The sequence below is a fragment of the Mus caroli genome, chromosome 2 (genome assembly GCF_900094665.2).
Source record: "Mus caroli chromosome 2, CAROLI_EIJ_v1.1, whole genome shotgun sequence".
In the NCBI taxonomy this organism is placed as follows: Eukaryota; Metazoa; Chordata; class Mammalia; order Rodentia; family Muridae; genus Mus; species Mus caroli.
The window spans coordinates 33376031-33390813 of NC_034571.1; the positions used below are offsets into that span (position 1 = coordinate 33376031).

At 38.4% G+C, this 14783-nt stretch overlaps 1 protein-coding gene across 3 annotated transcripts in view; it reads left to right on the plus strand.

The window, feature by feature from the left end:
• Window positions 1–14783, plus strand: part of Rabgap1 (RAB GTPase activating protein 1) — a 125300-nt gene that overhangs the window by 43227 nt on the left and 67290 nt on the right. For all 3 annotated transcript variants that reach the window (XM_021155632.2, XM_021155634.2, XM_021155633.2), the window contains exons 6-11: window positions 1785–1942; window positions 5078–5188; window positions 5517–5583; window positions 7718–7820; window positions 9848–10017; window positions 13814–13988. In XM_021155632.2, the coding sequence (XP_021011291.1) occupies window positions 1785–1942; window positions 5078–5188; window positions 5517–5583; window positions 7718–7820; window positions 9848–10017; window positions 13814–13988 (784 nt within the window). The remainder of the gene's footprint in view (window positions 1–1784; window positions 1943–5077; window positions 5189–5516; window positions 5584–7717; window positions 7821–9847; window positions 10018–13813; window positions 13989–14783) is intronic.

Here is a 14783-nt window from a genome sequence, read left to right on the forward strand (position 1 = left end):
GTATTCTGTTGGTGATGCTTGTGTCTATGACTCCTAATCTCTTTCCTAGGTTTTCTGACTCCAGACTTGTATCCCTTTGTGATTTCTTTATTGTTTGTATTTCCATCTTTAGATTCTGGATGGTTTTGTTTAATTCCTTTACCTGTTTGGTTGTGTTTTCTTTTTAAGGGCTTCCACCTGTTTACCAGTGTTCGTCTGTATTTCTTTAAGTGAGTTATTTATGTCCTTCTTAAAGTCCTCTGTCATCATCATGAGAAGTGATTTTAGATCTGAATCTTGCTTTTCTGGTGTATTGGGATATCCAAGACTTGCTATGGTGGGAGAAGTGGGTTCTGATGATGCTAGGTAGCATTTTTTTTGTTGTTGTTGCTTATGTTTTTGCACTTGCCTATTGAGGTCTGGTTATCTCTAGTCCTATCTGCCCTTGTTGTCTCCGACTAGAGCCTGTCGCTCCTGTGATCCTGGTTGTGTCTCAACTCCTCAGACTCCAGCTGTCTCTGGGATCCTGAGATCCTGGGTGTGTCAGAACTCCTGAGAGTCAAGCTGCCTCTGGGATCCTGAAATCATGGTGTGACCAAGCTCCTGAGAACCTCTTATGTCAGAGCTCCTGCTAGTCAAGCTTTCTCTGGGTGCTGCAGGGGTGGGTGTTGAGCAAGAGCCCTGGGTCTGCTCTGGTCATAGGTGTAAGCTGAAAGGAACCTGTGCCTCTGGCTGGGTGTGTGGTTTGTGTTTCCCTGCTTCCTGTGGGGGTCCCAGTTACGCTAGGTGTTGGGAAAGATGCTGTGGCCTCAACTATGCTCTTGAGTATGTCAGAGTTCTAGTGATTCTGAGTGTATCCAATCTCCTGGGAGTCTAGCTTCCTTTCTGATTCTGTGATCCAGGGCATTTCAGAGCACCTGGGAGTTGGGTCCCTCTTTGTGTTGTAAGAGTGGGTGCAGAGCCAGTACCCCAGGTCTGCTCCAGGTGCAGGTTCAGACCGGAAGGAACCCATGCCACTGGCCTGACTAGGGTTCCTACGTCCCTGGATCCTGTGGGACCAGTTACTCTGGGTATTGGGACAGATGTTGTGGACTCTTCACCTGTTATCCTGGGCATTTTAGAGCACCTGGGAGTCAACCTTTCTCCAGGTCTAGGTTTCTAATATTAACTATTTCTGTTATTTTTTTTTAAAATCCCTCTTTGATGGTTTTATTTTAGAAATCTAACAAATTAGGTAATTTTAACTGAAAAAAAATCTCTAAGGGAAAGACAAGTGATTACCTTCTCCCAAGTAAATAAACATCTAACCCTAATAAAGTACTTTCTATTTATTTTTATATATTTATTATGATTGCATGTTTTTGTACATGATACAGGGAGTAGGGGTGTGCAATTCAGTTAACAACTTGGCATTGGTCCTCTTCTTCCACCCTATAGAGTTTCAGGGATCCAGGTCTAGTCACCAGACTTGCTCAAAAAGCCTTCACTTGCTGCATCATCTCATTGAACCCAAAAAGGACTCTGTATAAAGTGCAGACCTCCTCAGGGGCAGCCTGCATGAGTTTCTACCATTGCCCAGATTAAGAGAGAGAGCATGCCTAGCATTCAAGAATGATCCCTTTTGTTACTCCTTCCCTCCCTCCACATACACAAAAACAACTGCTGTTCTGTGCTGTATCCCTAAAAGTTGATTTTGCTTGTTTCATGTAAAGGAAGTCTAGCAGCAAATGCTTTTGTGAGTCACTGGCGGGAGAGTGTTTCTGTCTTATTGATAACAGCCAATTTCCTGACATGTCTGCTTATAGGTGAGCCGGATACTTTACAGTTTTGCCACCGCCTTCCGCCGCTCTGCCAAGCAGACCCCACTCTCAGCCACAGCTGCACCACAGACTCCTGACAGCGACATCTTTACCTTCTCTGTGTCTTTAGAAATAAAAGAAGATGATGGTAAAGGTTATTTTAGGTAGACCATCTCAAATTATTTATTTTGCTTAATTTTAGTACACTATTATTTGTGGTACAGAAGAAACTAGGTCAGGCTAGATATATTTGATACTTAAAATGATTACTTCTACAGGGAATATGTAATAAAGGGAGAAAAGAAAGATTTACTTTATTTTTTTTTTTTGTTTGTTTTTAGAGACAGGTTTTTCTTGTAGCCCAGCACAGAGATCCACCTGCCTCTTCCTCCCATATGCTAAGATTAGAGACATGTGCCACCACTGCCTGGCTACAGTGTTAATGTTTAAAGCATTAAAAAAGTTCATCTTATGTCTATCTTTTATTATTTTAAGTCAGAATGGTTGACTGACAGCTGGTAAAAATTATGGCTCAAGGTGGCCAAAGTTAGGTAGACTACATTTTATAGTGATATTGGTATCTTAGTTAGGGTTACTATTGCTGTGGAGGAAATCAAAACAGGAACCTGGAAGCAGAAGCTGATGCAGAGGCCATGGAGGAGTGCTGCTTACTGGCTTGTTCCTCATGTTTACCCAGCCTGCTTTCTAAATAGAACCCAAGATTACCAGCCCTGGGATGACACCACCCACAATGGACTGTACCTTTTTCCATAAATCACTAAAGAAAATGTCCTACAAGCTTGCCTACAGCAGATTTTATGGAGCCATTGTCTTAACTGAGGTTTCCTTATACAGCTTCAGCTCATGTCAAGTTGGCATGAAACTGTCCAGCACGATTTGTCTTGCTTTTTTTGTTAGTTTGGTTGGTTGATTTTTATTTAAAGATCTTATAGTTTTTGACATCCAGTTTTACCATTAAAGTTTATCTAAACACATAAAAAGGAGAAATAATGGGCTTTGTCCCAAGTCGAGCCTTCTACATACAGTTAAAAAAAAAGACCCTATGATTGGTGTTCATCTCTCATTATTTCATTTTATTAATTCACTCATTTATCCTTTGAAAATGGAAATGACTGTGTAGATTAGAACTCAGAGTAAAAGCTAACACTTGGGAGGCAGAAAGAAGCAGGAGGATGGCTGAGTTTGAGGCCAGCCTAACAGCCAGGCCTACAGAGTGACTTCAGGGCAGTCAGGGCTAATCAGAGAAAGCTTGTCTGAAAAACCAATGGGGATCAAAAAACAATAGCAACAACAGCAACAAAATCACCTCAGAATGAAGCTCCAGCCGGCCACAGATTCACAGTAGCCCTCCAGTCTTAGCTTCCCAGCCGCTGATATTATAGGTCTGAGCTGCCATGCCTGGCCTGTTTGTTTTTTTAAGTGAAATATTTCTTTAAATAATAGGAAGGACCCTGAAATAAACATTAAAATTTTTGTTTAATTGCTGCTAATTTTAACAGTGTGGCCATTTTGAAGTTCCTTTACCTCTCCAGTCTATAATTCCCTTATTTGTAAGATGCAGTGGCTACACACAAATCCTTTGTGTCTAAATGTTTGCAAAATGACTGGATTTTTTTCCCATATAGCTCATATCATAAAATGAGTGGTCATAATTAATAATCATATGTACATATCTGTTTCTCATAACATGGGCAAAATCAAATTATGAGAAAATATATGATCTCTAAAAATCACTTTCCAGTAAAAAGAATAGTAGCTGACTAGTTTGGTCTGAAACTAGTGTCTCTTTGGAATTGCAATGCCACCTGGTGGCCAGTTTTATTATTAGAAAAAAAGAAGTCAGTCTTACATTGTTATAATTATTACCAAGCAACTTGCAAAAATTTACCCCTGAGAAACTTTCAAAATGATTGGTTCTGGTTGGTTGCCTGGCTGTTTACTTCCCTGCTTGATTAATTGATTTGGTCTCATTTAACCTTACAAGCAACTCAACCACATAGAATTGTGCCCCAGCTTCCCAAGGTTAAGTCTTGATCATCTCTCTTTAAGGTATACAGTGAGGATTAAATGTAAAGGTAACATAGCTACAGGACAAGAGGTACAAACTGGCCCCCAATGTTCAATAGAGTGAATTCCCACTGGTTACACTTTCCATTTTGCTTCCAATTAATGCAGACCAAATAGTTCTACATCAGGTGACTTTTACTGAGTTTGTATTGTTATTTGGCACTGAAGATTGAACCCAAGGCATATTAGGCAAGCACTGAGTTGTATTGTTCAACTCAGAAGTTGAACCCAAGGCAACTTCTGAGTTGTAATTTACTCAGCTCATTGGTGTTTCAAACTGCTGAGAGAGATTATGTTTACTTACACTTAACTATCCTTAGACCATAAGAGACTACATTAGGGGCTGGAGAGATGGCTCTGAGGCTTAAGACCTCTGCTTTTCCAAAAGTCCTGTGTTCAATTTACAGCAGCCACATGGTGGCTCACAACCTTCTACAATGAGACCTGGTACCCTCTTCTGACATGGAAGCATACAGACAGGCAGAACACTATATACATAGTAAATATTTTTTAAAATGAGAGGGACTAAGGTACATAAGGACAGATGAAAATGAGGCCTGTTTCCCAGAAATACTTAACAGTTTGGAGTATAAAATTTTTCTTTGAACATGTTTATCATTTGTAGATTCCTTTGCTAGAATTCTTTGCTTTGTAATAAAAGTGTTAGAGAATATTAGATTGGCAAATAACACAAATGCACATGCACATCAAGGGAGTATCTAGTGATAAATACTTAACAGTGTTCCCCTACTCATTATTTTATCTACCAATAGTTCCAGTGGTGTTAAGTTAGTGTTTTAAAGTGATAAGAGTTCCTGCATCATGGCTGGTCACCTCTGTCACTGTTACCTGTGAAAAAAGTGCCCCTAGAGCTAGAGAATAGATGGTACATTTGGTGATTATTTTTGTAAAGTGGCTTTTCAATCTTTATTAAGCTGGTATTTATTAGCTCCTTTTCTTGTTTTAATAATAACAGCATTAGTATTAATAACACAAGGTCAGCACTACCTAAGATTAGTAACTTGTCATGGCTAGGCAATAAGAAATTAGTCACTGTTTTTTCATCCTGTTATTCACATTCAGTTCTAGTTTCTTTTTTGCTATTACTTGTAAACCAGAGGAAAGAATCAGAAATATAAGGCCTTTGTTACCATCATATCTGACAAGATAATTATTAGCAACATTAATGAAATATATTGGCCTTCTTACAGTGCTGTTCCCAAAGACAAGGACAGGCAATGCTTTAAACTTCGACAAGGAATTGATAAGAAGATTGTTATCTGTGTGCAGCAGACAGCTAACAAAGAACTTGCCATTGAAAGGTAAACATTTTTTTTTTATGTTTAGCGTAAATATGAGTTTTGTTTTTTAATCTGTCTAGTAGAGTAGTCATACACTTTATTAGAATTTTACTTACAGAGTATATTGACTCTTGGTAATTATTTTGTGCTTTTTGCAGTGTTTCTTACTCTTAAAATCACTCTGATAAATCTTTAATTATTACTGCTGATCTCTAGTATGTGATAATAAAAGACAAAATTTGCGTAGCTCAGGTAAAGATGATTATGATGAAAATATTGGTTGTATTTTAAGTTATATTGTTAGTTTTATCACATTTATGTCAGTTCTCTCTCTCTTTTTTTTAAACAGGTGCTTTGGTCTTCTCCTTAGCCCAGGAAAAGATGTCCGAAATAGTGATATGCACTTGTTGGATTTGGTGAGATTTTGTTGTTGTTGTGGGTTCTTTTGGTTGTGGTTGGTTTTTATTAGAAATCTATAAGCTACTTCTATTTTGTTTTTCTATTGATTTACCTTATCACATTAGACTCAAAACATGTCTTATATATAAACACTTATATAAAAGTGTTTGTGTAAGCAACAAAGCAATGCACAAAGGGACATGGGAGTTACAAGTCTGACCTTGAATGTGTAGGTCAGCCTTGGTGTCTTGACCTGTGTAGTGGGAATAATATTTTTTGTCTACTTATGAGATAGGATTGATGTAAGAATCAAACTGTCAGATCCTTTACTTTACAAGTAGGGACCAGGCACATACACTTGGGAAGCAGAGGCAGGCAGATCTCTGAGTTTAAGGATGGCTTGCTCTGTACAAAGTGAGTTCCAGGACAGCCAGAGCTATACAGAGAAACCCTGACTCAAAATCAAAACAAAATCACCACCACCAACAACAAAAGAACCCAAGTAGGAGTAATTGTAGCATATGCCTATAAGATCCCTTGGGAGGTAGGGGCAATCACACAGGACCTTTTTTTTTTTTTAATCAAATTTAAAAAATGAAATAAAAATGAAAATAGCCGGGCATGGCGGCGCACATCTTTAATCCCAGCACTGGGGGGCAGGGGGATTTCTGAGTCTGGTCTACAAAGTGAGTTCCAGGACAGCCAGGGCTATACAGANAAACCCTGTCTCNAAAAACNAAAAAAAAAAAAAAAAAAAGAAANAAAGAAAATAGTAGGAGGTATTATTATTGCAAGTATATGAAAGTCATTATTTATAAAACTAAAAGTTATAAATTTCACCAATGCTTTATGTACATTTATCTTACATATAACTTTAGAACCAGTTATGCAAGTAATTGATGTGCTAATCTTAACTGTAATCATTCACGTGCTCCTCTCTCTGCCTTTAAACAATCTCTGATACTTGAGCGGCTTTACTCAAGGCTACATACATCAGTGACGTCTCTGTTTCACACATTGTTCAGTAGAAGGCTGTTTTGTTGTCTTTTGAGTTTCAACATAAAATACTAAGCATGATGCCACATGAAAAGCTGTCTACACTATGAATGTAGTAGTATATAATGCCTTTTACACTGGAGAATCAATAAATCTAATCCGACTATAGCAGCTGTGCTTATTTGGCTGTTGACATTGTCCATGTCCAGAAGAAAAAACACAGAAAGAGTTGAATACTAAACACTATACATTATTTCATCTTAGAATCATTATTAATAGCATAGGAGTCCAGAAACTAGCCTTGAATCATGTCCTCCACTAATCAAATTTTGTACTTCAGTTGCTGATATGAAAATTAGGTTTATTTCAGATCATCAAATTAAAAATGAATATAAGGTTTTAGAGGGCCATTCAGATTTCATTAATGGTTTGCTGTTTCATCCCAGAGAAGGCCAAGCAATTGCAAGTGTGAATAATTACTGTATCTGCAGTGATGAACTTGGAAGGAAGACAAACAACTCATTGTATTTTCTCCTCTGGAATGAGAGTGCTGGCATCCTGAGAGGAGGCTTTTAAGTTGATGGTTGCAGAGGCAAATGCAATAGTCTGGTTTTATGCTTTTGCATCACAATTTGTCCCTTATATCAGAGCACTGGTGCTTCATAAACACCTTCAAAGTTGAAGCTGTTACAGGAAGCAGTTGGTTAATTTGGGATACAATGTGGTCAGTTAGACTTTTCACATGGACCCAGTCTATTTAGTCATTTTCAGGTGGTCTGCAATTAGTAGAACTTGGTTGCAACCACTGGTTTTTCTGATACATTTCATTGATTATGAGGCACTGTCATCCCCTTCTTTCCTAGCAAAGAACAGTAGTTGTTGTAGGTAACTTGAAACTTAAAGTCTTTGCTGCAGTGTAGATTCCTGTATGCTTTGAGTATTTATTTTGGAGACTTCCCTCTTAGGTAGGTAGTTAGGTAGGTAGGTAGGTAGATAGATAGATAGATAGATAGTGTTATTATATACACTATAAACTTGAAAAACTCAGTACAATCTTTATTAACGTTATGTGTTCTGAAATCCTAGTTTTGAAAAGCCTCAAGATGAGGGTGAGCTGCCTTTGGCATTAAGGTTTATGTTTACGCTTTTCCTTAGGAATCTATGGGCAAAAGCTCAGATGGAAAGTCATATGTTATTACTGGAAGCTGGAACCCGAAATCCCCACATTTTCAAGTTGTGAATGAAGAAACTCCTAAAGGTACTGCAGAATATCTTTAGGCCTTATTCATTCTTATTTTACATGTATGGATGTTTTGGCTACATGTATGTCTGTACAACACCTTCATGCCTGGTACCAATCGAGGTCAAAAGAGAGGGTCAAATCTCTTGAAACTGCAGTAACAGATAATTATGCTACAGTGTGGGTGCTGGGAATTAAACTTGGGTCCTCCAAAAGAGCAGCAAGTCCTCTTTACCACTGAACTGCCACTAGAACCCTGAGATCGTACGGAAATTTTTTTGTTTTGTTTTGTTTTTCGAGACAGGGTTTCTCGGTATAGTCCTGGCTGTCCTGGAACTCACTCTGTAGACCAGGCTGGCCTCAAACTCAGAAATCCGCCTGCCTCTGCCTCCCAAGTGCTGGGATTAAAGGCGTACACCCCCACTGCCTGACTCATACTGATATTTTTTTAGTTTGGGATTTGGAAGGGCTCTGTGTGTAGCCCTTGGTGTCCTGGAACTTACTGTGTAGACCAGGTTTACCTCAAATTCACAGAGATCTTGCCCTTAACTTTCAAGTGCCAATATAAATAAATGGTACTCACCACCACACCTGGCCTGGTCACAGACATTTTTTTTTAAGATTTATTTATTTATTAAATGTAAGTATACTGTAGCTGTCTTCAGACACTCCAGAAGAGGGCGTCAGATCTCGTTATGGATGGTTGTGAGCCACCATGTGGTGGCTGGAATTTGAACTCAGGACCTTTGGAAGAGCAGCTGGTGCTCTTAACCTTTGAGCCACCTCTCCAGCCCCAACATTTTTGATATATACATTTTTTTTTTAATTAGGAAATCTTGGTGAAACAAATAATTTGAATAATTCTTGAATGTCTTACTAAATTTAATCTAAAAACAGTAAAATTTTTGCTTATTTATTTTTCTTTCCTTCTCTCTTCCTTTTTCCCTTCCCTTTTTTCATAACATTTATGTGTGTGTGTGTATATGTGTGTGTGTGTGTGTGCATGTATGTATGTATGTATGTATATGTGTTGGGGGGGGGGTGTTAGCCAGGGTGCATGTAGAGGTCAGTGGGAGTTGGTCCTCTTCTTCCAGCATCATTCTGGGAATTGAACTCAGGTCATCAGGCTAGGTGGCAGGCACTGTTTCCTGCTGAGCCATCATTGCTGGCCTCTCTTATATCTTATGTAGATTTCTAAAATAGTTTCTATAGGAATATTTTTCTAAGTTAGTTTTCAGCCTAGTGAACAGCTTTGCTCATCCAAACATTGTGGTACACACCTTTAATCCCAACACACGGGTAGATTTCGTAAATTCCGGGCAAGCCAGGTCTACAAAGTGAGTTCCAAGATAGTCAGAGCTCAAAGTGATACCTTGTGTCAAAAAAAAGGAAAAGAAAATAATGAAGGAGAAAAAAAGGAAGGATGGAAGGGAGGGAGGGAAAAACAAAACAAAACCCAAAACAGTTTTTGCCTCCTGAATGACCTTTATATATAGTGTGTATTCCATCTTGAAAATATGATGCTATGTGCAACTGTTGTACTGAATGCCGTTTCTCTTCAGCTGTTATGTTATATATTAATGAATAAATGATATAAGCAGATAGATTGCTCTAAAGAATGAAATGGCCTGCTGGGTATGGTGAAGCACTCTGGAGGCTGAGGCAGGCAGATGTCTGTGAGTTCTAGGTCAAGCTGGGCTACAGTATGACAACCTGTTTTTTCCCAAAGTTATTATTAACCACATTTAGGTTTGAGAATTTACAGTATTTGTAAAGCTGACTCAGAGACTTACAGTAACTTTGCAGACCTTCTGACTATACATTTTCTACTATTGTACTGCTACTTCTAATCCCACTTCTGGGATCCTACCTAGGCTCAGAATTCTCAGTGGAAACTAATTTCGGTTACTAGTCTGGTTTACTGACAGAATTTTTATGATTGACCTTAAATATCTAGAATACTTATAACAAGAGCACTTACTTAACTGATTACATGAACAAATACATCTTCATTCCTTTTCTCTCTCTTGTTTCTCCCTCGCTAGATAAAGTGCTGTTCATGACAACAGCTGTGGATTTGGTGATAACTGAAGTACAGGAACCTGTTCGGTTTCTTCTAGAGACAAAAGTTCGAGTGTGCTCACCTAATGAAAGGTTATTCTGGCCCTTCAGCAAACGGAGCACTACTGAAAACTTCTTTCTGAAACTGAAGCAGGTACGTCACCTGGGTGCCGAGAGGATAAGAAAGGAGGACCACACCTGAGGATGGTTGATGGTTTATTGTTAGAGCTCCTAAACAACCATATGCCTTTTTAATGTATTAAGAAGGGAACTCATCTCTTAATTTTTGCTCACATTGGATAATCTTCACATTTTCTAAAGCTCCAGGGTTCTTTATATCCTCATTTGACCTCATCCTGAAGAACATTTAGCATTCCTCAAGTTGTGTATGTGAGTACACTGTAGCTGTCTTCAGACACCCCAGAAGAGGGCATCAGATCTCATTACAGATGGTTGTGAGCCACCATGTGGTTGCTGGGAATTGAACTCAGCACCTCTGGAAGAGCAGTCAGTGCTCTTAACCTTAAGCCATCTCTCCAGCCCGAATGTAAAGTTCTTTTTTTTTTTTTACTTTTTCAGCCTACTACTTTGTCTATTGAAAGGTTTTTTGTTGTTGTTTTTGGGTTTTTTGTTTTTTAATTTTATACTTGCATTTTTCATTTCTGGAATGTTCTGCTAATTCTTTAGTGTGCTTTTCTTTTGTTGTAGTGGTTTTGTTTTCTCCTGAAACTTTTGTTGTTGTTGTTTTTTGAGCAGATTTTCTTTGACACAGTTGAGCATAATATACTATAGCTCCTTCAAAAATCACTGAATGATCCTTATGGAACAATGAGTAACATCTTCCTCTTCATTTGTGTTTGTTGTAATTTCAGATTAATAATTTCTGACAGCTTAGATTCTGTTGTGTTCTTGGGTTTTTTTTTTGGTTTTTGGTTTTTTTTTTTTTTCCGAGACAGGGTTTCTCTGTGTAGCCCTGGCTGTTCTGGAACTCACTTTGTAGGCCAGGCTAGCCTCAAACTCAGATATCCACCTGCCTAGTCACATTCTTAAGAACTCAGTCTTATCTGTTTTTTTATCAACTACTCCTTGGAATCCTTTCCTTTGGATTGTACTGAATAATGCTCATCTCTCCATCCTTCTTCTCTCCCCATTTAGTACTATGAGTGAGCAAGTACATGTGTGCATGTGTCTTTGTGTATAATATAACATGTATATAACCAGCTGCCATTTTTTTATGGTATAGTGTATATTATGTAATATATTTACTCTTATGTTTCTTGGCCATTTTATCTCTACTAAGGTGCTATTCACTGATTTATCCTAAGGACATAGAACATAGTAGTTCTAAGTGTTGGGGTCTGAGAAATCCAAAGCAACCCAAGCAGTCACAAGAGTCCAGCAAAGCAAGATCTGTATTTGATTTAGGTAGCAGAAACTTACGAGTCAGGGACAACAGCACAAACTCTGGAGCTCACGGCATTTTTGAACATTCATCTTAGTAAATATTTAGATTATTTAATATTTATAAAAATATGTATTATAACATGTAAATTTCAAAGCTTTTGATTATAGAAAATTCAGAGAGAGGTTTTTAAAATAGTATAATGAATCCCATGTGCTTGAACAGTGAATATTTTCACATATGGAGTTATTAACTTATCAGCTTGCTCCCATTCTCAACTCTGTATAACTTAGAAGGTGTATTGTTGACACTGTGAGCAAGGAAGACTTTCTAGGTGAATGACATTTGGTTACCTTACTTTTGTAGTCTTATAGAAACATTTACTTTTTGTTGTTGTTGTTGGTTTTTTTTTTTTTTTTAACATGGAGAGCTGTGTAGTTAATCTTTGAAATGTTTCAGATAGCAATTAGGTGATGTTTCAAAGAGCCATATAGGCCGGGCATGTTGATGCCCATCTTTAATCCCAGCATTCAGAAGGCAGCATCGCATGAATCCCTCTTGACTTTGAGGCTAGGTGGGGCCACACAGTGAGATCCTTTTTTGTTTTGTTTTGTTTGTTTTTTAAGTAACTTAACAAACTTACATCAAAAGATTTAGATAGTATTTTCCTATCATTCTAGTTCTCAAAATCACACTGTTTTCAGTTTAGGGATGATATATCTTGAGGATTTTAATTTTGTTCATTAGTCATAAAGATGATAACACTAAGTACTTAAGTACTTAAGAACTCGGGCCTATTTGGTTCTTCTATTTAAAAAAAAATCAATAGCTGTAAGATTAAGATCACTGCCAGACCTTTAATTTAATACCAGCACTCAGAAGGCAAAGGCAGGCAGAACTCTTGAGTTTGAGGCCAGCCTGGTGTCTACATAGCCAAAGGACAGCCAAAGCTACATGGAGAAACCCTATCTGGGAGGTTGGGGGAGTGGATCTAAGGTTACTATGCTATAAGTAGGTAACCTTTGGGTCATCCTTTCTATCCGACAGAAATTATTTGCATATCTCCTAGACTCAAACCTGCAGGCCACTTGGTAACTGCACAGAGCCAGAGTCCTTAACTAACAATAAGCAGCTGGGTTAGAGACAAATATATTTGTCTGGAGAATTAATCAACCCTAAAAACAGTTGCTAACCTAATTAGATATCCTGTGGTCTGACTTGGCAAGGTTTTGTTGTGCTTATTCTGTGATTGTGCTTGGCCTCTACTGGCAGAGACGCTTAATGCAGCAGGGATTCCTGGCCTTCAATCTAAGACTCCTATTTTAAATTGCACTTTTGAAAGGACACATTGCTATAATCTTGGCCTTACTCCTAAGGTTGGAGTAATGCTTTTAATGAAAAGCCAGGTAGAGGCTAGGATGGTAGACTCTACTCTGGTGTTCCTGTACCCTGTAGATGTCCTTGTCCTCCACCGTCCATCTACTATGCTTTGTACCTTTCTGTGCTTTCAGCATCCTTTGTTGTGCTTTTTATAGCCTTCATCTCCCCCATGATCCTTATTTCAAGTTAACTTTCTCTTCTTCAACTGGCAATAATAGGAATATTAAGGTGCTCAAAATATGTATTATGTTGATAGAATATCTAATTTTTTAAACTTTTTTTTTAAGATTTATGTATTTACTTTATATATGTGAGTACCCTGTCGCTGTCTTCAGACACACCAAAAGAGGGCAATGGGTCCCCATTACAGATGGTTGTGAGCCACCATGTGGTTGCTGGGAGTTGAACTCAGGACCTCTGGAAGAGCAGTCAGTGAGTGCTCTTAACTACTGAGCCCTCTCTCCAGCCCGTGTCTAATTATTTTTTAATTAGGCCCGTATAAATTGTTTATGATGCTTGCCTAAAAGTAAAAACCAGAGTGTAGGTTGGAAGTTGCTTGGCACAAATTGTTAGGAATTTTATTGATGTCTTGCCTGCTGTTCATCTCCACCTACTGAAAAATGTTTGTATACTGTTTGAACTAAGCAAAAGAAGGAAAGGGATTTCTTTGTGCTAAACTTTGAGAGTGTATCAATGGTTTTGATATGTGGTTTTAAGTAGGAAACCTGAAAAGACACCTTAAATTTATTGGAAAGACACAGGACAGTTGACTTTCACATTGACTTTTGTCAATATTTATTGGTGATTAAATATTTAATGATTTATTTTAATGACATAAAACTATAAAACTGTAGTCTCAGTTACAATGTCCAATTTTCTTAAGAGGTTGGGGTTTTTTTTTGTTTTTTTTGTTTTGTTTTGTTTTAGAGACAAGGTCTCTACGTAGACTAGCTGGCTTGAACTCACAGATATCTGCCTGCTTCTGATTCCCATGTGCTGGGATTAAAAGACCATGCCAGGGCTTTAACTTACCCTTCTCTACTTGATAAAGGTTACATTTAGTGTGGAATTCAAGAAACACCACTTGTTCTTGCATCCAATACAAAACTAAAAATGATAATTAAAACAAAGACGTTTGCTACATAATACATTCTTTTTTGTCATCAAGATAAAGCAAAAGGAGAAAAAGAATAATGCTGACACTTTATATGAAGTTGTGTGTTTGGAGAGTGAGTCAGAGAGAGAGAGGAGGAAAACCACAGCCAGTCCTTCAGTTCGCCTGCCACAGTCTGGATCCCAGAGCTCCATGATCCCCTCTCCCCCAGAAGATGATGAAGAAGAAGGTAAGTGTAGAGAGGTTGGTTTATGTATAGGGAGAGCTGTGCATACTGCTGCATCTTCATCTTTATCAGGGGCTGGCAGTGGGATGTGGTGTTAGAACTCAGAGAGCACTCATGAGAGTCTCTCATAGACAAACAACTAGGAGATGTTAGAAAATCATTGAAGTTGCTATGCACACCCTCTCTGGCATTTATTTCTGTGTGTATGTTTTATACTTGCACCACAGTGTAACAATGAAGGTCAGGAAAACTTGGCGGCAGTCTGTTCTTTCCTTTTACTCTGTGGGTTGCAGGGATTACCCTGAGGTCAACAGGCTTAACAGCAAGCAAGCACCTTTACCCAGTGAGCCATCCCACCAGCCCACATTTGGGCATTCTTTAAGATATTTGTAATCACATTTGGAAAATGAGATTTTATAATCTATTGGTCACAAAGAAGTGGGAGCTAGAAGGAAGTTTTTTAAGTTTTTTTTTTTAAGATTTATTTATTATTTTATGTATATGAGTAGCTGTACAGATGGTTGTGAGCTTTCATGTGGTTGTTGGGAATTGAATTTAGGACCTCTGCTCGCTCTGACCGGCCCTGCTCGCTTCGGCCCAAAGATTTATTTACTATTGTACATAAGTACACCAGAAGAGGATGTCAGATCTCATTAAGCGTGGTTGTAAGCCACCTTGTGGTTGCTGGGATTTGAACTCAGGACCTTTGGAAAATTGTCAGTGTTCTTACCCTATGTCAGAGTTTCTATTCCTGCACAAACATCATGACCAAGAAGCACTTGGGGGCGGGGGGGGGGG